At 37.8% G+C, this 20,019-nt stretch overlaps 2 protein-coding genes across 23 annotated transcripts in view; one reads left to right on the top strand and one right to left on the bottom strand.

Annotated features, from left to right (window-relative positions):
- Positions 1–1,570: 1,570 nt before the first annotated feature.
- Positions 1,571–19,481, bottom strand: LOC124089947 (zinc finger protein 30 homolog). 3 transcript variants are annotated; one of them, XM_046440247.2, is made up of 5 exons: positions 19,344–19,481; positions 13,926–14,011; positions 11,561–11,687; positions 9,775–9,873; positions 1,571–4,908 (listed from the first exon to the last, which is right to left on the bottom strand). In XM_046440247.2, exons 2-5 carry the CDS (start codon positions 13,932–13,934, stop codon positions 3,542–3,544), a joined length of 1,602 nt encoding a protein of 533 aa, XP_046296203.1. In that variant the 5' UTR covers positions 13,935–14,011; positions 19,344–19,481; the 3' UTR covers positions 1,571–3,541. The 3 variants fall into 3 exon arrangements, with proteins under 3 accessions (XP_046296203.1, XP_046296205.1, XP_046296204.1); XM_046440249.2 differs by having other exon boundaries at positions 9,775–9,870; XM_046440248.2 differs by having other exon boundaries at positions 19,360–19,470.
- A 127-nt stretch (positions 19,482–19,608) lies between these two features.
- Positions 19,609–20,019, top strand: part of LOC124089953 (uncharacterized) — a 91,064-nt gene continuing 90,653 nt past the window's right edge. For 17 of the 20 annotated variants that reach the window (XM_058577643.1, XM_058577647.1, XM_058577640.1 and 14 more), the window contains exon 1: positions 19,623–19,755. The gene's annotated coding sequence lies outside the window, so the exon portion shown is untranslated. Of the gene's footprint in view, positions 19,756–20,019 lie in introns of all 20 variants that reach the window. The other 3 variants (XR_009226345.1, XR_009226343.1, XR_009226344.1) reach the window with 1 other exon arrangement.

Genomic DNA, 20,019 nt, shown 5'->3' with positions numbered 1-20,019 from the left:
TTAAAAATTGTCTTCATTATTTTGACAAAGGAATTTAAAAGCATTTGGTTGTAATTTTGCAAACACAGAATTCATTCTATTCTTCATATAGACAGCTAGAAAAACCCCCAAAGAATTAAGGTACTAGGGCTGGATTTTTTACTGTGATAAAAGTAAAGGTAGAATTCTACTGAAGGTAGAATGCCTGCAATGTATAATTAAGGTAGGATGAATCAGGCCCAAGATATTCCATACATGATTTACTGTTCTATATTTAGTTAAATAAACCACTGGATACAATTTACTAGAAGTTTTAATTACTAGATTTATCTTCATAAGGAAAGTCTACATTTTGTTTTTGTGGGCCCTCTTATCTAGTTTTATAATCAGTTTTAGGTTAGTCTTGTAGAATGTTAGAAAAGATGTAGTTAAGTTTTTTTCTCATAAAAAATCAGATTCTAAATGTAAGTTTTTAGAAGGGATATCTTTTAACTGTCTTAATTTTTCCTTCATTTATTGTTTACTTAGGTTTTCTTCAGCATGTTGAGACAATTTTGAAATTTTTTTCCAGAAAATAATTATAACTTTTTGATATTTAAAAATACAATACAGTGTATAAATATATACTCTATATAAGAAATCACACTTTTGTATACTTATAGAGTAAAACAATCTTTTTAAATTTTTAGTTGTAGATGAACACAAAGCCTTTATTTATTTATGTGGTGCTAAGGATCAAACCCCATGCCTTATTCATGCTAGGCAAATACTCTACTCTTTTTTTTTTTTTTTTTTTTTTTTTGAGAGAGAGGATTTTTTAATATTTATTTTTTAGTTTTTGGCAGACACAACATCTTTATTTTTTTTTGTATGTGGTGCTGAGGATCAAACCCAGAGCCACACGCATGCCAGGCGAGCGCGCTACCGCTTGAGCCACATCCCCAGCCCTAAGTACTCTACTCTTGATCTACAACCCCAGCCCCAGAACCACCTTTTTATTTTGTACTATGGATTGAACCCAGCAGTGCTTAATCACTGAACCACATACCTAGCCCTTTTTATTTTTGAGACAGGGTCTCCTGAAGCTGCTTAGGGCCTCACTAAACTGCTGGGGCTGCCTTTTTGTTGGGGTGGTGGTGGATGGGTAGGGACACCAGGGATTGAACTCACGGGCACTCAACCACTGAGCCACATTCCCAATCCCCCCTTTTTTATTTGTATTTTATTTAGAGACAGGGCTTCACTGAATTGCTCAGCACCTCACTGTTGCTGAGGCTGGCAAACTGCCATCCTCCTGCCTCTGAGTGTTCAACAACTAAGCCACTAGGGTTATAGGCATGCACTACCACACCTGGCTGAGGCTGGCTTTGAACTTGCAACCCTCTTCCCTCAGCCTCCTAAGCTGCTGGTATTACAGGCATGTACACATCCAGCAAGGACGATTTATAATTTAAAAAATCCATCACTGTCATTTCCCCATTCATATAGCTTTAATTTTGGTATCTTTCTTATTTGCCTTCTTTTTTTTTTTTGGTGAAAATTACCAAGTTCTTGATGTATTGATGCCATTTTAAAAGAAAACGCCATTGGCTAAAGTCTATATTTTTATTTTTTATACCAATGCTGACAATAGACATGTACAAACCACATAATTTAAAATTTTCCAATAGCCACATTAAAAAGCAACAAGTAATGAAATTAATTTGAATGTATTTTAAAATTCATTATACTATATCATTAAAATGTATCATGTATTGAGCCATATATCTAATATATTATCATTTCAATAAGAAAAACTGTTTTTAAGAACTTAATCTTCACCATCTTGTTTGTATTTTACATTTAACACCATTTTAATTTGGACTGGCCACATTTCAAGTATTCAACACTCAATTTCAAGTGATCCCGCATGTTGCTAGTGACTACAATATTTGTGCAGGTCAAATTCACATTTCCACATTTAGTTATAGTCACTGCTTTTCTTCACTTATTTTTTGTACATATGAAATGCCTACTGTGTGACAGATACTGTAATAGACACAGAGACAGGATGTGAATAAGCAAAATTTGAAACCTTTGTTTCTCAATACATTATAGTGTATTTAATATGCCAATGTGTAGACCTTTGGCAACATCCAAAAATTTTAATATTAGGCATTTAAAAATTATCCTTTTCAAACTGGCTATAATTTCATCATTAATTTTCTTTAGAAGAAGATTTTAGAAATTTTCAAATACATAAGAACTCAGAATTACAAAAACAAAACAAATAGAAACCATGCACCCAACATCTAGTTGGCTATCTTTTTACCAAACTTACATTATCCCCCTCACTTTGCTTTCTTTTTTTTTTTGTTTAATTTGGTATGGGAGATTGAACCCAAGGGCACTTAACCACTGAGCCACATCCCCAGCCCTTTTTATTTTGAGACAGGGTCTCACTAAGTTGCTGAAGCTAGCCTTGTGATCCTTCTGCCTCAGCCTCCCGAGCTGCTGGCATTACAAGTGTGTCCTCCCATGCCTGGCCCTCACTTCTTTTGAATGAACATTTAAAGAACATTCAAGGTATCACAACATCTTGTATATATAAATTTCAGAATTTATCCCTAATGAACAGACTTTTTTTATATAACCAAAACGCTATTCTCCACACCCAATAAAAACATGGTTTCTTAATTTACTACTAGAAACATTCTTATTTTCTCAGTTGCTGTGAAAATGTCATGACCTGAAAAAGAACCATCCATTCATTGCATTTGATTGATGTCTCTAAAGTTTTTTCAATATCTTAGGAGTTCTAGCTCCTTTTTTCAATGTTCTTTTATTGGTCGAGAAGCCGGGTCACTCCTCTTGTAGAACACCCACATTTACATTTGCTTTTTTGTTGTGTCATGGAATTTGTTCTTCCATTCTCTACTTTTTCTAAACTTGGAGTTGGATTTTCAGGCTTAAATTCACATTCAACATTTTTGGTGAGATGTTTGTATTTTATTGCATCACATTAGGAGGCACAGAACATTTTCTTGTCCTACTTCTGATCAGTGGATTCAGATGTTGACAGCCTGATCCATCACCATAACGTTCAAGTCAACCTTTCACTTACTGGCTTTGACCTCTATGAAGAATTAGTTCTACATCATCAACTACTTCGTCAACTTCTGGTTTTCCTGAAATACAGTTTACATAGGAAATACAGGCTAAATGACTTTTCTTTCTTTTTATTTATCTATTTTCAGAATGAGATGGTGCCCTGTCAACTTTCATAGGTACACTACACAGATAGAAGAACAGGGATGATAAAAGGTAAGGACAAAAGCTTTTTCACACTTCCTTAACAAAGTTCCTTTCTAGAGTGAATTTCCTGTAGTTTAACATGGCTTGAATGGTGAAAAAAGGCTTCTACATAGTCATTAAATTAACATATGTTTTCTTTAAATACAAACTTTATACTAAGTTGTGAGCATGAAGCAAAAAGGATTCCTACATTCGAAAATTTTCCTCTATAATTTATTTTCTAATGCTCTTTAATACTACGTTCACATTTGAAGGATTCTTATAATTACTAAGTTACATTATGAATTCGCTGATGGTAAGTGAGGTGTGAATGTTGTCTGAAGGCCTTCTTACATTCTGAACATTTGTAGGGTTTCTCACCAGAATGAATTCTCTGATGTTGAATAAGTGATGAATGAAGTCTAAAGGCCTTTCCACATTCCTTACAGTCATAGGGTTTCTCACCAGTGTGAATGCTCTGATGTTGAGTAAGCTGTGAGAGCAGTCGGAAAGTCTTCTCACATTCCTTACATTTATAGGGTTTCTCACCAAAATGAATGCTCTGGTGTTGAGTAAGTTGTGAGAATAGCCTAAAGGCCTTCCCACATTCCTTACAGTCATAAGGTTTCTCTCCAATATGAATACCTTGATGTGAAATAAGTTCTGAGTAACGACGAAAGAACTTCTGACATTCCTTGCATTCGTAAGGTTTCTCACCTGTATGAATTCTCTGATGGAGAGTCAGGTGATAGCCGCGACTAAAGGTCTTCCCACACTCCTTACAATCATAGGGCTTCTCACCTGTGTGAATCCTCTGATGTAGTGTAAGTTGTTGGCGTACCCTAAAGGCCTTTCCGCACTCCTTGCAGTCATAGGGTTTTTCACCTGTATGGAGTTTGTGGTGGATTCGAAGGCCGGTACTGCACAGAAAAGCCTGCCCGCATTCCTTACACTCATAGCACTTCTCACCGATGTTAAGTCTCTGGTGTCGAGTAAGGTGTGCATACTGTCTGAAGGTCTTCCCACATTCCTTACACTCATAGGGTTTCTCACCAGTGTGAATGCGCTGGTGGAGAGTAAGCTGTCCCCGCACTCTAAAGGCTTTCCCACATTCCTTACATTCATAGGGTTTCTCACCAATATGAATTCTCTGATGTACTCGAAGGTCTGAGCTACATGTAAAGATCTTCCCACACTTTTTACATTCATAGAGTTTGTCAGATGTATGAATTCTCTGATGTCTACTCAGGTGGGCACATTGTCTAAAGGTCTTTCCACATTCTTTGCATTCATAGGGTTTCTCACCGGTATGGATTCTCTGATGGAAAGTAAGTTGTTGGCGTACTCTAAAAGCCTTCCCACATTCCCCACATTCATAGGGCTTTTCTCTATTATGACTTTTCTGATATAGAGCAAGAGATGTGAGTTTTCTGTAAGTGGGTATTTTTTCAGAGGTGTTTTTTGTCACTTGCCTGAAATAGACTTTGTGAGGACCCTCTTGTTCCTCAAACTTTTTATATTCACCGCCTTTTCCAAAAATAGAATAATCAAGGCCACGACTTTTAATTCTTTCCATTATTTCCCACTGAGATAAATTCATTTCATAAATATCCTTTTCTTGAAATAACTTTTTAGTGTCATATTTGGATTCCAAATCTGAAAGGAAATAAGATAAACACAATATTTTTCTATCCTTGATGAAATAAATAAGCAAATAAAAATTTTACCATAGAAAACAAAAACACCACAGAAAATAAATCTCACTTGAAGCAAATGGGCTAAATAAACCTAAAATAATCACATAATTGGAAAAAAACAAAAAAGCAAAAAGGAATAGAGAAATGGTGAGTTAAAACTTGATTATCTGGATGAAGACTAAAGTTTGAGAATCCCTACTTTAGTTTTTTAAAAATATTTTTTAGATCTATGGACCTTTGTTTTATTCATTTATTTATATGTGGTGCTAAGAATTGAACCCAGTGCCTCACACATGCTAGGCAAGCACTCTACCACTGAGCCACAGCCTCAGCCCCCCTACTTTAATTTTTAATTTTAATCCCTACTTATTTTTTTATCTTCTTAAAGATAAAAAAAATAAGTCGTTTTTATCTTCTTGAAAATAAAAAATAAAGTATAAAAAAAAAAGGGTAAACACTTCCCCATGAATAGCTGGGCTTCAGCTCACCATCATGTATCAGCTTCACCCCGTGTCCCCTTTGCTGCCTCTCTTACTGTCACACTTGCCTCCTTCTCAGTTCCTAGAACATGTGACAATCTTCATTTCTTACAGCTTTTCATCAGCTGTTGAATCTCCTGGGAATCCCAACTTGGGTTTACAGGGCTGGATTCCTTTCACTAGTCATGTATCATCTGAAAATTCAGAAAACTATCCCCACTGACTTCTATTTTATGTTCTTTATTTTCTATCCTAGTTACTGGCTTAATATTTTCTCAATTTTTTTTTTACTCATGTATATCCCTGCTGATTATTCTTGTTATTTTCTTACAGAAACAAATATTCACTCACCAACTGATTAACAGACCAATAGTACATAGTAACTGCTAATTATTAAATTCCCATAAGTAGTTAACAATAAATATGCAGCCCAATCTCCAAAACTATGCCTTGATTAAACACACTTTTTTCCTTTGAATACTAAGAATTGAACCCAGGGCAGTGCACATGCTAAGTAAGTGCACTACCATTAAGCTCCACCCCCAGTCCTTCTAATTTTTATTTTTGGAGACAGAGTCTTGTTAAGCTGCCTGAACTGGCCTCAGATTTGGCAATCTTCCTGCCTCAACCTCCTAAGTATCTGATATTATAGGAGTGTGCCACTGTACCTAGCTTATTTAAGTATTCTTTTTATTATTTCCTATAGAGATGGAAAACAAGCACATTTAAGCTACCTTCACCAACTATATAAATAGAAAATGGTGATTTATTTCCACCTGACAACCCTTTTGACAGCCTCTCTACTTACACTTGCAGATATCTCCACTGCAGCTGAAGTCCTTCTTGGCATGGTGAGGAGAGAACTTGTCTCCTTTTATAACCAGGTAATGAGAAGTTCTACTTATTTATCTTCATTTGAGTTATTTAATGATGCACATCTGTGTTTTAAATACTCAACCTGTATACTCCATACCCTTCTCCATAATGTCCCTGAAGTCCTCATAGCCAAATCCATTGGGGGTACTTCTTAGTGTATCTTAATGATTTTTCATGCTTAACAATAGGTTTATTCCATAGTAAAAGGTGAATAAATTCTGAGCAAAAAGATGTGTATTTTCTTAGCAATTTTGTGATAAAAATTTAATGCTGTCTAAAAAGAAAGCATTTTAAAAAATATATATATATATAATAAACCAATATTATCTGTAAAATGCCCAAACTGGAAAGAATCTCAGTGTTCATCAACAGATGAATGGCTAAGAAATGATGGCACATCAGCACAGCACCAGAGTGTACAGCAGAAATGAAAAACACTCTACAATCATGCAACAATGAGGACAAATCCAGACACCCTGGTGAGTAAACAAAGTCAGACATAATACAAAATATACTGTATGATTTCATTTTTATAAAGTAAAAAGTAAGCAAACTAATCTATGGTGTTAAAGTCCAAAGAGTAGTTAACTGTAGAGTGTAAGAATGACTGCAAGGAGTGGGGGGAGGCTATAGGATTCCAGGAAAGTTCTATTTCTGAGTCTGTTGACAAGATGGGTGTGATTACGTTCTTAAAATTCAATGAACTGCTCACTAATGATCTGTGTATTTTTCTTACGTATATTTATATTTTTAAAAATTCACTTTTGGGCCGGGCACAGTAGCACACCCTGTAATCCCAGTGGCTCGGGAGGCTGAGGCAGGAGTAACTTTGCGAGGCACTAAGCAACTCAGGGAGAAACTGTCTCTAAATAAAATACAAAATAGGGCTGGGGATGTGGCTCAGTGGTTGAGTGCTCCTGAGTTCAATCCCTGGTACCAAAAAAAAAAAAAAAAAATTCACTTTTGGTCTGGGGTTGTAGCTCAGTCATAGAGCGCTTGCCTGGCACATGTAAAGCACTGGGTTCAATCCTCAGAACCACATAAAAATAAATGAAATAAAGGTATTGTGTACAACTACAACTAAAAATTAAATATTTTTTTTAAAAAGTATATACAGTAGCTAGAAAGAAAAAGGAATAAAGGTTGGGGTGGATCTCCTAAAAATCAAAGAGAGATCAATAAAGAAGAGAGATCAAGGGGTGGGAGGCAGGGAGAGAGGCAGAAAGTACTGGGGAGTGATATTGGCCAAATGATATTGTTATATTGTGTGTGTGTGTGTGTGTGTGTGTGTACAAATATGTAACAACAGATCCTATCAATATGTACAAATATAATGCACCAATAAAAAAAAATGTGGGGAAAAAAGGGCTAGGGATATAGCTCTGTGATAGCATGCATGAGGTCCTGGGTTCAAGCCCTAGTACAGAAAAAAAGAAAAAGAAAAGAAAAAGGACATACTAAAAAGACTGAAAGGGCTATAAAAATTTCAGAAGTATGGGTAAAATGTGAGTGGAGAAAGGTAAATGAATGGTGCGAGAAAGGTAAATGAACGGTGCACAAAATACTATTAAGAAAACTATACATCTGTTTCTCTATTTTCCTACTTAAGAAAACAAAAAAAATGCAACTTTGTAGAATTTTGCGGAGAAAGTCAATTTAGGGTCTCAATAAGACAAGACATAAATGATAGATAGATGACCATGACTGGCTATATAATAGTAGTAAATGAGTAGGCAGTTAACAAGGCATGAAAAAGGGAAAAGGGGAAGGGATGAGAAAAGGGTAAGAGGAGACACTAGGGGCTAAAATGGAGTAGATTAAATTGCATGCATGTATGATCATGTCAAAATGAACCCAGCTATCATGCACCAGTAAAAGCAAAAAGGTATGATAAACCTAAGATGGTAATTGTGGGACTTACTTGCAAGTTAAATGAGCAATATAAAAAGGAAAGTCATAATCCAAATCAAAATAAAGTGCTAAAACATTCATAAGAAAAGCAAGCAAATGTTAATGTTTGCGGGGACCCATGGGTAAACTGAGTGATGCTTAAGCCATTAGGAAAGGAAACTCAGTTGTAAAAACTCCCAGGCAGAACCCCCTGGTTTGAGAATGCCTACTTCAGGTTGGCACCCTGTTTTAGCTTACTACTCAAGTTCTAGCTCAGCCTGGGAGATGGAATGACCTTGTGGAGGCCCACAAACTAAACTAAGACTCCTCCCGCAGAACCTTACCCCTGAATTTGATGCACTTCCCCTTAAATAAAGAATTGGGGCCTTTTTTCAGTTGTTCATTTCTAGCTCTTAACAGGACTGGAAGATTCATCAGGCGCTTCTCTTTAAATCTAATTTTTGCTTCTTTCTTTATTTTTTACTGATGTATTTCAGACTTTTTATTTCCCAGGCACCTCACACTTCCTGAGCAGGAACCTACTGTATCTGGGTACAGGCCACACTGGTATAAATGTTCACATCACAAAAGCCCCTACAAATTGACATAAGAAACATTAAAGAAAGAAAAAGAATAAAGAAAGTGAACAGACAATGCACAAAATAAATATAAGCATAAACAAATTTGGTAACATTCTATCATTCCTTTTTCATTTAGTCACTGAATAATTTTATTAAGAGGATAAATGCTTCTTTTCCTTTGAGTTTCTGTTTTTAAAATAAGTTAACAACACTTGAGTATATTCCAATGGTCAATAATTTGCTATTAATATTCATTAGGAGTTTATGGAGGGGGTTAGAGATAACAGCTCAGTGCTTGCTTAGTATGCTTGAGGCCCTGGTTTAGATCCCCAGCACCACAGACACACACAAAATTATGGAACTGAGTATATTCTATCATTATTGTTATTAAGAGTGTTAATGCTCAAATGATCCCATCTTTAGTCAATTGGAGCTTCCTCAAATTGATTCCTGTTCCCTGAACACTCTACCTAAAAATCACTCATTCTAATTTTCCATATCATTACCTTATTCACTTATCTTTATAGTACTTAATCATTGCAGGATATTTAGTAAACCTCTTATTTGTTGTCCTGTTTTGCAGTGCTGGCCATCAAACTCAGGGCCTCCCATATGATAGGCAAGTACTCTACACCTCCAGTGTTTACTTGTTGTTTGTAGACTACCCCACTACAGTGTAAACTAAAAAATAGAGTAATGAATATAAAATATAAAAGTTAAAATACAAAAGGTGAGCTAGAAGAAGTTAGATCCAAAATACAGGTAAAATGGTTATTATTAGGGAAGAAAGTTTTCCCCTACTGTGAGAGAGAAGAAACAAGGGGTAAGTCGAGTGGGGATGAAGTTTCTTTGATGACACACTGAGAAGATCTAAGTTTCCTTCCCAAGTTTTTGGTCTCTTCTTCACAGTCAAGATCTATGGGGTATGTTTTCTTCTAACAAATCTTCCCAGCAGGTCTGTGCCATGCTGTCTAAAACACCCAAATAGCACTCACTCACCTAGGCTCCATCTTCTTTTCTCATCCCTCACAATCATCCAGGGATCCTTCCCTTGTTCCAACAGGGTAATCACGTCTGGCTTAGAAATGGAACATCCTGCTTGACAGAAGAGAATAGAACATATTACAGAAAGAATTTATTTGATCAAGCTTTCAGAACAAAAAAGGTTATCAGGATTAAAAACACTCAAATTAGAATTACTTCAGGATCACAAAGAAAAACAAGAACTGAGAGGTAGGGACATGGTCTTATTTTAATTTAAACTCATCTAGGCTGTCTTTTGAGAGAAAATTATAGTTGAGAACACTGGTTTCAAATCCTGCCTCTGACAGGTGGGTCACCAAAGCAAATAATATGATCTCTCTGTGCCTCAATTTGCTCAGTTGTAAAAAGGAGACAATGGTATTGTGTATACATGGGATTGTTGTGAGGTTTGACTTAGTGTCTGTTAAGATAACTCCCTAGTATATCACAACCATATGCCTATTAGGTATTTTTTGATATTATTTTGCTGAGAGAAAAATAACAAGCTTTTTTCCAGAATATTTACCTAATGTTAAATGCAAAGTTCATTTATTTTAGAAGTTGTAAAATAATATGTCAGCTGGTCATGGTGGTGCACATCTGTAATCCCAATAACTTGGAAGGCTGAGGCAAAAGGATCACAAGTTCGAGGCCAGCCTCAGCAACTTAGCAAGAGTCTGTCTTAAAATAAAAAATAAAAAGGAGGTTTGGGGATGTAGCTCAGTGATATAGTGCTGCTAGTTTCATCCCCACTACTGCAAAAAAAATTAATATGTCTATTTCAGGAAACTGAATATGTCCAATCGAGGTTTTTTTTTTGGTACTGGGGATTGAACCCAGGCGTACTTAACTACTGAGCCACCTTCCAAGCCCTATTTTATTTTGAAACAGGGTCTTAATAAGTTGCTGAGGCTAGTTTTGAACTCTTGATCCTCCTGCCTCAGCCTCCTGAGCCACTGGGATGACAGGTGTGTGCCACAATGCCTGGCAACCACTTGGGTTTTGACAAACTGTTGATTCAACTCATCACCATGTACATATAAAGACTTTTTTAATAGTTAGGCAGAGGCAGAATCTCTATCTTCCTATTCTCATTACAAGTGAGTCCACAAATAACATGGACTAGTAGTATGGAATTTTATTTCTTTGACAATACTTTTGTTGTGTTTAAGAATTTATATCCAGATGCCATTAAAGAGCAGTAATTACAGTTGGGCATAGTAATACACGCCTGTAATCCTAGCAGCTCCAGAGGCTGAGGCAGGAGGATTGAAAATTCAAAGCCAGCCTCAGCCACTTAGTGAGGCCCTAAGCCACTTAGTGAGACCTTGTCTCAAAATAAAAAATAAAAAAAGGGCTGGGGGGGCTGGGGATGTGGCTCAAGCGGTGGCATGCTCACCTGGCATGCGTGCGGCCCGGGTTCGATCCTCAGCACCACATACAAACAAAGATGTTGTGTCTGCCGAAAACTAAAAAATAAATTAAATTCTCTCTCTCTCTCTCTCTCTTAAAAAAAAAATGTTTAAAAAAAAAAAAAAAGGGCTGGGGATGTGGCTCAGTGATAAAGCGCCCCTGGATCCAAACCCCAGTACAAAAAAAAAAAGCAGTAGTAATAGACAAAGGAAGATGTAAGGGTCACTGAATTTTGGGAGAAGATAAAAGTGCTTCTTTTTATCAAAGAGATATTCAGCTAGTTTTTACAAAGAGAGCCTGAAAATTCAGTCTTGTTAATTTCTAAATTATTTGACCCAGATAAGCTTACCAAGTGACAACAAGTTGCTGTAGTTCTCCAAAATCACATCTCTGTATAAATTCCTCTGATAGGAGTTCAGGCATTCCCACTCCTCCTGAGAAAAGTCTACAGTCACATCTCTGAACATCACCAAATCCTGAAATGACAAACCCATGTATTGTTGGTAAGATAAAAGAATGTTTTCAAGGGGCTGGGGTTGTGGCTCAGCAGTAGAGCGCTCCCCTAGCACGTGCGAGGCCCTGGGCTTGATCCTCAGCACTGCATAAAAATAAAATAAAGGTATTGTGTCCAACTACAACTAAAACAAAATGTTTTCAAGGTGGTGGAAGGGTCTTGACTATATGTTCATTTTATATGTTAAGTGAATAGGCTGGAGCTGGATGCCCATGATGTGGGTAAGTGGGAATAAGGAAATAAGTCTGACGGAAACAGAATAGCTACATATTCTTGAAGATTTCTTCCTCTCCCTCTTTCTGGTACCAGGGTCGAACTCAGGGCTTTGCATATGCTAAGTAAGTACTCTACCAGTGAGCTACATTCCCAGGCCTCTTGAAGATTTCTTAATGTGTATGAGGGGTTGGCAGACATTTTCCATAAGAGGTCAATATTGTAGGCTCTGCATACCACATCCACGTTGCATATTCTTTTTTAAAAACCAGTTCTTTCAAAATACCATCTGCTTGCAAGCTGTATAAATACAGTTCTCAGGCTAAATTTGATTACAACTTCAAATGTATAGTATTTGTAGTTTGCCCACAATTGCTACAGCTAAAACTTCCATATAAAATGGAATACCTAATTAATTTCCGACATGTTCAGGTAATTATCAGAATTTCCCTATTAACTGAAATAGGTTCATAAGAACCTATTATCTTTTCCTTTAAGAATCAGAAAAAAAAACAACTGATGAAAAATTTCCCCCAGGGGCTGGGGATGTGGCTCAAGCGGTAGCGTGCTTGCCTGGCATGCCGCAGTGCGGCCCAGGTTCATCCTCAGCACCACATACTAACAAAGATGTTGTGTCCGCCGAAAACTAAAAAATAAAAAAAGAAAAAAAAAAGAAATTTCCCCAAATGAACTATAAAAATCTCTATTTTTTTAAAAAGTAGTGTTTACATGAACTTAAAGAATTTCTTCCAGGAGCTGGGGTTGTGGCTCAGTGGTAGAGTACTTGCCTAGCGTGTGTGAGGCACTGCGTTCGATCCTCAGCACTGCATAAAAATAAACAAAATAAAGGTGTTGTGTTCATCTAAAACTAAAAGTAAAATAAAATAAAATAAAGGTATTGTGTCCAACTACAACTAAAACAAAATACTAAAAAAAAAAAAAAGAATTTCTTTCAGACCTAACTATTGTTAAATTGTATCATTTGCATTTTTTCTTATTACAACAAATCATTTTTTGAACTTAAAATTTAGCATACAGTAGTCAATTTTTTGATGTTAGGCTTAATAATAGTTGTATTTAGATATTTCTATACTTTTAAATATATTAAATGATATTTTGAATTTACATTATACAAAATTCTAAAGCTGCAATATCAAACATCCTAGCTTAGAAATGTGGTTGCTGAGCAATTAAATTGTGAGTAGTCCAAATTCAGGTGTGCTGTATATGCAAAATACATACCACATAGTAATGACTTTAGAAAGAAAAAAAAGAATGTAAAATATCTCAATTTTTATATTAATTATACTTTGAAATGATAATATTTTGGCTATCCTGGGTAAATAAAACATTAAAATTAACTGCACCTGTTTTTTAATATGAATACTAAGATATTTAAATTATATACCTGCCTTGTATATCATTCTATATGTTTAGAATGTGACTACTAGAAAATTTCAACTTATGGTCTGGGGTTGTGGCTCAGTGGTAGAGTGCTCACCTAGCACGTGTGAAGCCCTGGGTTCAATCCTCAACACCACATAAAAATAAATTAATAAAATAAAAGTACTGTGTCCAACTAAAAAATAAATATTTTTTAAAAAATATTTTTTAAAAAGAGAAAATTTAAACTTACATATATAGCTCACATTATAATTCTTTTGGGCAGTGTTCTTAGGATCAGTGTTCTCTGACCCTAAAAGCCTCAGATCAAATACCACCCCCCAACCCAGGGAATTCATTTCTGCTTCACCTGCTCTAGACAGAGACCACATACAAAGGAGATGCTGAATGATTTGGTCAATGCACAGGTGGACAAGGTGGAAAAGAGAGGAGTATACAGGAGGTACCTGAGATGTTGGGCTCCATCCCTCATTAGGGAGCAGTTACTGGATGGGGCTCTTTAAGAAGTTTCAGAATAACAATAAAAATGTTCACATACCCTGGAAAAATAAAGATGGAATTTCAAATAGAAAAACCAACTTACATGAGCCATGATTTTAGAATTGCAAGAAATGGTCAGTTTTCTTCAAGGTTCATTTATTGAAGAAGCAGAGTCCACAGAGGCCGGAGCTATAGGAACAATGTAAGCTCATTAAGAACAGTTTCCAAAATTTAAAAATCATATATACCATTTTCCCATCCCTACATGCAACTGTGGCTCCCAACACACAGACAGGTCATGAAAGTAAGAAGTAATTAAGAACTCTTCCCAAAACTATAGGGAAATCTGCTGTACAAGGAATAGACACAGAGCAGACTCTCCTGAATCAAAGCACATGCTCAGACACTTCAACAGGAGGGCTACCAGGTGGTCTCTATGCCACACCCAAGGATGAGGACCTGACAATGCACTGCACAGAGTCTTGAGCAGATCCTCCTCCCTCCATTCCCGCTTTCTTGGTTAAATGCAGGCTACACTTTCTAATCCAGAACTTCCTTCTTGGATTTAGAAATCTGTTTGACCTCCACAAACCTAGAGATAGAAAATAGCATAGACAAAAATTTCCCAAGCTTTGCTGTAAATTGGATAACCTGGAGATCTTTAAAATATACTGACTCCCATCTAAAACATTCTGATTTAATCAGTATAGTACATGACCTGGAAATCAGGATTTTAAAATACTTCCACAGGTTTTTATAAAATCCCCTTTGAAGATTATAATGGGCAGCAAAATTTGGCAACCAAACTTAAGTGCATATCAGAATCAACTAGAGGACTAGTTAAAGAGACTGCTGAGTATGGAGATTCCTCAGAAAACTAGGAATGCAACCAACATTTGACCTGGTTATACCACTCCTTGGTATATATCCAAAGGACTTAAAATCAGCATACTACAGTGTTGTAGCCACATTAATGTTTATAGTAGCTCAACTCACAATAGCTAAGCAATGGAACTACCCTAGTACCCTTCAATAGATGAATGGATGAAGAAAATGTGGTTATATCTACACAATGGAATATTACTTAGCCATAAAAAGAATGACTTTATGACCTTTGCTAATAAATAGAAGGATCTGAAGACTATCCGCTAAGTGAAATAAGCCAATTCCAAAAAAAGCAAAGGTCAAATGTTCTTTCTTATTTGTGGATGCTAACACTTAGGTGGGGGGAGAATAGAAGTTCAATGGATTAGACAAAGGGGAATGAAGTATTAGACAAAGGGGGACAGGAATAAGAAAAACAATGGAATAAACTAGACATAATTTTCATATGTGAATACGTGACCAGGGAAATTCCACATCAAGTTCAACCTCAAGAATGGGATCCTAATTAGAGTAAGTTACACTCCATGTATGTATAATATGTTCAAAATACACTCTATTGTCATATATATCTAAATTGAACAATTTTTTTTTAAAAAAAAAAGACTGTTGAACTTTACTCCCAAAGTTTGGTATTCAGGAGATTTGGGACTGCCCTTCTGGATATGCATTTCTAAAAAGTTTTCAGGTGATGCTGATGCTGCTGGTCCAGAGGCCACATTTCAAGAACCACCTGTGCAGACCATGTGGAGAGCCTTTATCACGGCAAAACTGCAGCTGTCCACTGGTCCCTTTCCCTAGGCTTAACTAACCCAGAATCCTCAGAGTTCACTGCTCACTATTTTCCTATTGGGGATCATCAATAATGCCTGCATGATCTCAATTACTATCCAGTTTTCCTTGGTACAAACAGACAGGATACAAGTAAATCTGTGAACACTGAGCATGAATTATTTTTTAGAAAGTAAAAAATAACTCATCTATATATTAGTTAAAACCTACTAATAAGTAAGGAGACACATATTAAATAAAATGATTTAACAAATCTGAAAAATAGATGGTACTTCTTGGTCTGACACAAAGAATGAAATGGTGTACAGAGAGAAATTGTTTATAATGAGACCAAAAAGCTAAATGTTTTTCAAGAATGTTAAATTATTATGTATTCTCTCAATGGAAATGAAATACCCATTAATAATGAAGGTAATTTTTTTTTTTTTTTGGTACTGGGGATTGAACTCAAGGGCACTCAACTACTGAGTTACATCCCCAGTCTTATTTTGTGTTTTATTTAGAGACAGGGTCTCACTGAGTTGCTTAGCACCTCACCATTGCTGAGGTTGGCGTTGAACTCTGCCTCAGCCTCCCAAGCTGCTGAGATTACAGGCGTGAGCCACCACACCTGGCAAATTCTTTACTAATGTCACAGGAAAATGATCACTACATACTTCTCAGGGAAGATGGCAGGTTTGAAAATAGTATTGTAGGGCTGGGGATGTGGCTCAAGCGGTGGCGCACTCGCCTGGCATGCGTGCAGCCCGGTTAGATCCACAGCACCACATACAAAGATATTGTGTCCCCCGAAAACTAAAAAAAAAATAAATGAATATTGAAAATTGTCTCTCTCTCTCTCTTTTTTTTAAAAAAAGAAAATAGTATTGTAGTGTGACTGTATTTTGGCAAGACTCCATACACTTGCATGCATGTCTATGAGTGTGCATAAAATAACCTAGGAACTGTAATAAAATTTCATTGTATTTTATAAAATTTCTACCACTACGAGATGGGTTCCCAGGTAATCTTTTTTTTAATATAACTTTATTTTATTTATTTTTTATGTGGTGCTGAGGATCAAACCCAGTGCCCCACCCACACTAGGCAAGGGCTCTACCATTGAGCCACAACTCCAGCCCCCAGGTAATCTTTACTTTGTTCTTTGCTGGAGTTTCTGAATTTTTTAATTAAAAACTTACAAGTCTGTGTCACTTAACCTGGGCATAATTCAAAATAGCTGTAAAAGAAATATTATAAAAAGTTCTAAAAGTTCTATTCCTGATATCCTGACCCTCATCTTCCAAATGTAAAGATAACCATCTTTACCTCTTTTAGTTTGCTTCTTTTGGTATTTAAAATCTGTACATCTTTCTTTTCATGGAGATGTTATGGGGGACAGGACTGAAGGCTTTGCACATGCTAAGCAAGCACTCTACTACTGAGCTATATCCCCAGCCCATTACATTTTGTATATTTAAATAACATACTAATAATGCTTATTCTGAATTTTTGGCTTTAATCATTACTTATTCACTTCCTATTGTGAAAGGTATAGTTTAAACTATCTTTTGTCACCTACCTCAACCCCACATAGGCCCAGCTGAAGTCCCCTTATCCTTCCAATATGGTTTTAATTCCTTTTCAGGGCAAATGAATATTTAGTTTATTTTATTGTGGTTATGTCACCATTATAGACTGAGTTATACTCAGACAATTCTGCCATCCTTACACAGTCTTTTTCTTCTCTGAAATCGAAATAATTTTATTGTTTTGTTTTTGTTTTTGGGGTACTGGGGATTAGACTCAGGGGCACTCAACCACTGAGCCTCATCCCAAGCCCTATATTTTTTGGTATTTTATTTAGAGACAGGGTTTCACTGAGTTGCTTAGCATCTTGCTTTTGCTGAAGCTGGTTTTAACTCATGATCCTCCTGGCTCAGCCTCCTGAGCAGCTGGATTACAGGCATGCGCCACTGTACCTGGCTAATTTCGTTTTTGTAAGCTTGGAAAATAATTGTTAACTTCCCAAATGCTTGATAAAGGCAATGACTAACCATCACCATTTAATAGGAAGAGATATTATTAATTTGGGATTAAGTGACAGGTATGAGTTATACAGATATTAATTCATGTAATCTTAAACACTGTCCTTCGAAGGCTGGAGTTGTGGCTTAGTGGTACAGCATTTGCCTCACATGTGTGAGGCACTGGGTTTGATTCTTAGCACCGCATATAAATTAAAAAAAACTAAAAAATACCTTTAAAAAAAATGCCCTTTGAAGTATATACTATTACAATTTTGACTTTACACATGAAGAAACTGGCATGAAACAACCCAAAGTCACTCAAATTTGGGTCACAGTCAGGATTCAAATGCTCCCCCGGCCCCTCACCTTTAGAATTATTTAAACATAAATATACAACAGGTTCTTAACTCTACACACACATTTAAATTTTTTTTTAAAGAAAAATGTTATGTCTTATCACATCAAGATCCTGGCTAATAGCTTTCCAAAACTCCGAGAAAAATCTTACAAAAAACAGTTTTATATGTCTCATCTGGAATTTACAAATTCAACATTATCAAAGAAGGAATTCAAATCCTCTTAATCTAGGTGCAACATTCTTAGCCACCATCATTTAACACCTTTCTGGGTCCATCCACAGATACACCAAACCCCAAACCACACCTGTCTAGTGCTGAAATTTCATTTATTTTCTTTTTCTTTTTTAAAATAATTTCCTTAGTTGTAGATGGACAATACCCTTATTTTATTTATTTTTATGTGGTACTGAAGATTGAACCCAGTGCCTCACAGGTGTCAGGTGAGCGCTCTAGCACTGAGCCACAAACCCTAGCCCTGATACCAAAATTTCATTCATGAATTTCCTGGATTAAAAAAAAAAAAAAAGTCTTAAAACCTAAAAAAAAAAAAAAAAAAAAAAACTTTACTCTTACTCCGGAATCACTGAGATATATAAACCCTACATACTACTTAACAAATCACAGCCCAAAACAAAGCATGAACATTAACCTTCACGCAGGCGTATTTCCTGATCTTTATAATCCTTCGAAAATCAGTGCTCAAAAAGTAATCTCTTAATTAGGTCCCTTGCCATTGACTATGTAGGGAAATCCTAAGGCAATGAACAGATCACTCTTAAGTCCTTTCAAGGAAAGGTAATCAAATAATCCTGTGTTCTGAAAATGAAATGCATTTCACAGAAACAAAGAAGCCACACAAACTCATATGAAATCTGGCTCTTCGAGGAGCAACAGCGATGCGCTTCACCTTTCCAAGGCTCTTTTCTGGAGACTGGCAGGACAAGGGAAGCAGAGAGGGTTCAGGACACCCAGAGTTTTTCTGGACTCTCGGAACCCACCCTCCACGCTCCAATGGCTCTGGATAACCCCCACCTGCATGCATGCATGAATACAAACGAGGAGATGGGAGAAGGCTCGCAGTCACCCCTATCTGGGTTCACATCTGTAAATAAGATGTAGCTGGACACCTAAGCCATCTCCCACCGCGGTGGGCCGCCACGATATCCTGTTCAGAACTGTCCAGCGGGTCCTCCTAGTCCCCAGAGGCCTGACCGGAATTTAGTTCCCGGGGTTTTGCTGGGGACTTCCACTGTGGCCCTCCAGCTCTGACCAGAGCCCCTCTAGGGCCTTCTTTACCGCCAGGCCTAGGTGGTGCGCGGGGTCTGCGGTTCTCATAGTGCAGGATAGGCCGCACCCACAAAACGGGACGGGCCACCGCTACTGCCACTCAGGCCCCAGGGGCTCAGGATCCGCAGAGCCTGGCCGGTCCCGCGCTCCTTTCCCCCAGAAACACGGCTGCCACACCCGATCCTGGCTCACCGCGCTCAGTCCTCACCGGACCCGACAGCTGCCCAGCCCCGAATTCCGCGACGCGGGGATGCGGGAGCGCTTGGTCCTCAGTGCGCAGGCGCGGGGACGGGGGCGCGTCCCGGGCTCCTCTGGGCTGGAAGATGAGGAGGCTGAGCAGGGAAGCAGCGCCCGGAGGAGCCGGCGTCCTGTGGTGGCCCTGTGAATGACCCGTGCTACTGCTAATAATCCAGGCCTGCTCCCTTGTGGGTGCTCTACCTCCAAACCAGAAGGCCGTATGCTCTGGCTCTTTCACTCGGTCCAAGGCTTCGCGCCGCTTCTAAACGACGGGACCCGGAGGATCCTGGACTTTCGTTTCTTTTCGGACTGCGCAGGCGCGCGGGGAAACCGGCGCAAATCCGCCCCCGCTGGGGAACGAGGGAGGGTAGGGGGCTCCACTTGCTCAGGGGGGGAGAGAAGGTTGGCGTGAAAAGGCCAGAGTGAGCCGCAGTGGCCAAACACTTAGGACCCTAGCTGTGGTCGGGACCAGCAAACCCCGGTAGCCGCGAGCGTGGTCCAGCGCGAGACGCTCGGCCTGTGGCGTTTGCTGAGTGACCGCCGGGGTCCTCGTGTGCCAGGCCCAGCAGGGGACCGCGGGGTTGTGTCTCCGTGCTTGGGGCTGTTTCTCCACGCGTGCCATTCTTTGGGT

This window comes from Marmota monax, unplaced genomic scaffold (assembly GCF_021218885.2).
Source record: "Marmota monax isolate L192 unplaced genomic scaffold, Marmota_monax_Labrador192_F-V1.1 WCK01_AAM20220418_F8-fsc00228, whole genome shotgun sequence".
Taxonomy (NCBI): Eukaryota; Metazoa; Chordata; class Mammalia; order Rodentia; family Sciuridae; genus Marmota; species Marmota monax.
This window is presented reverse-complemented; position numbering and strand designations above follow the sequence as displayed.

Excerpts from the sequence above, each read along its gene's own strand:
- LOC124089947 (XM_046440247.2), bottom strand. Across the intron at positions 9,874-11,560 it reads CAGCAACTTGTTGTCACTTG|CAGGATGTTCCATTTCTAAG; the intron begins GTAAGCTTATCT and ends TCTTCTGTCAAG. Across the intron at positions 4,909-9,774 it reads GAAAAGAAGATGGAGCCTAG|ATTTGGAATCCAAATATGAC; the intron begins GTGAGTGAGTGC and ends ATTTCCTTTCAG.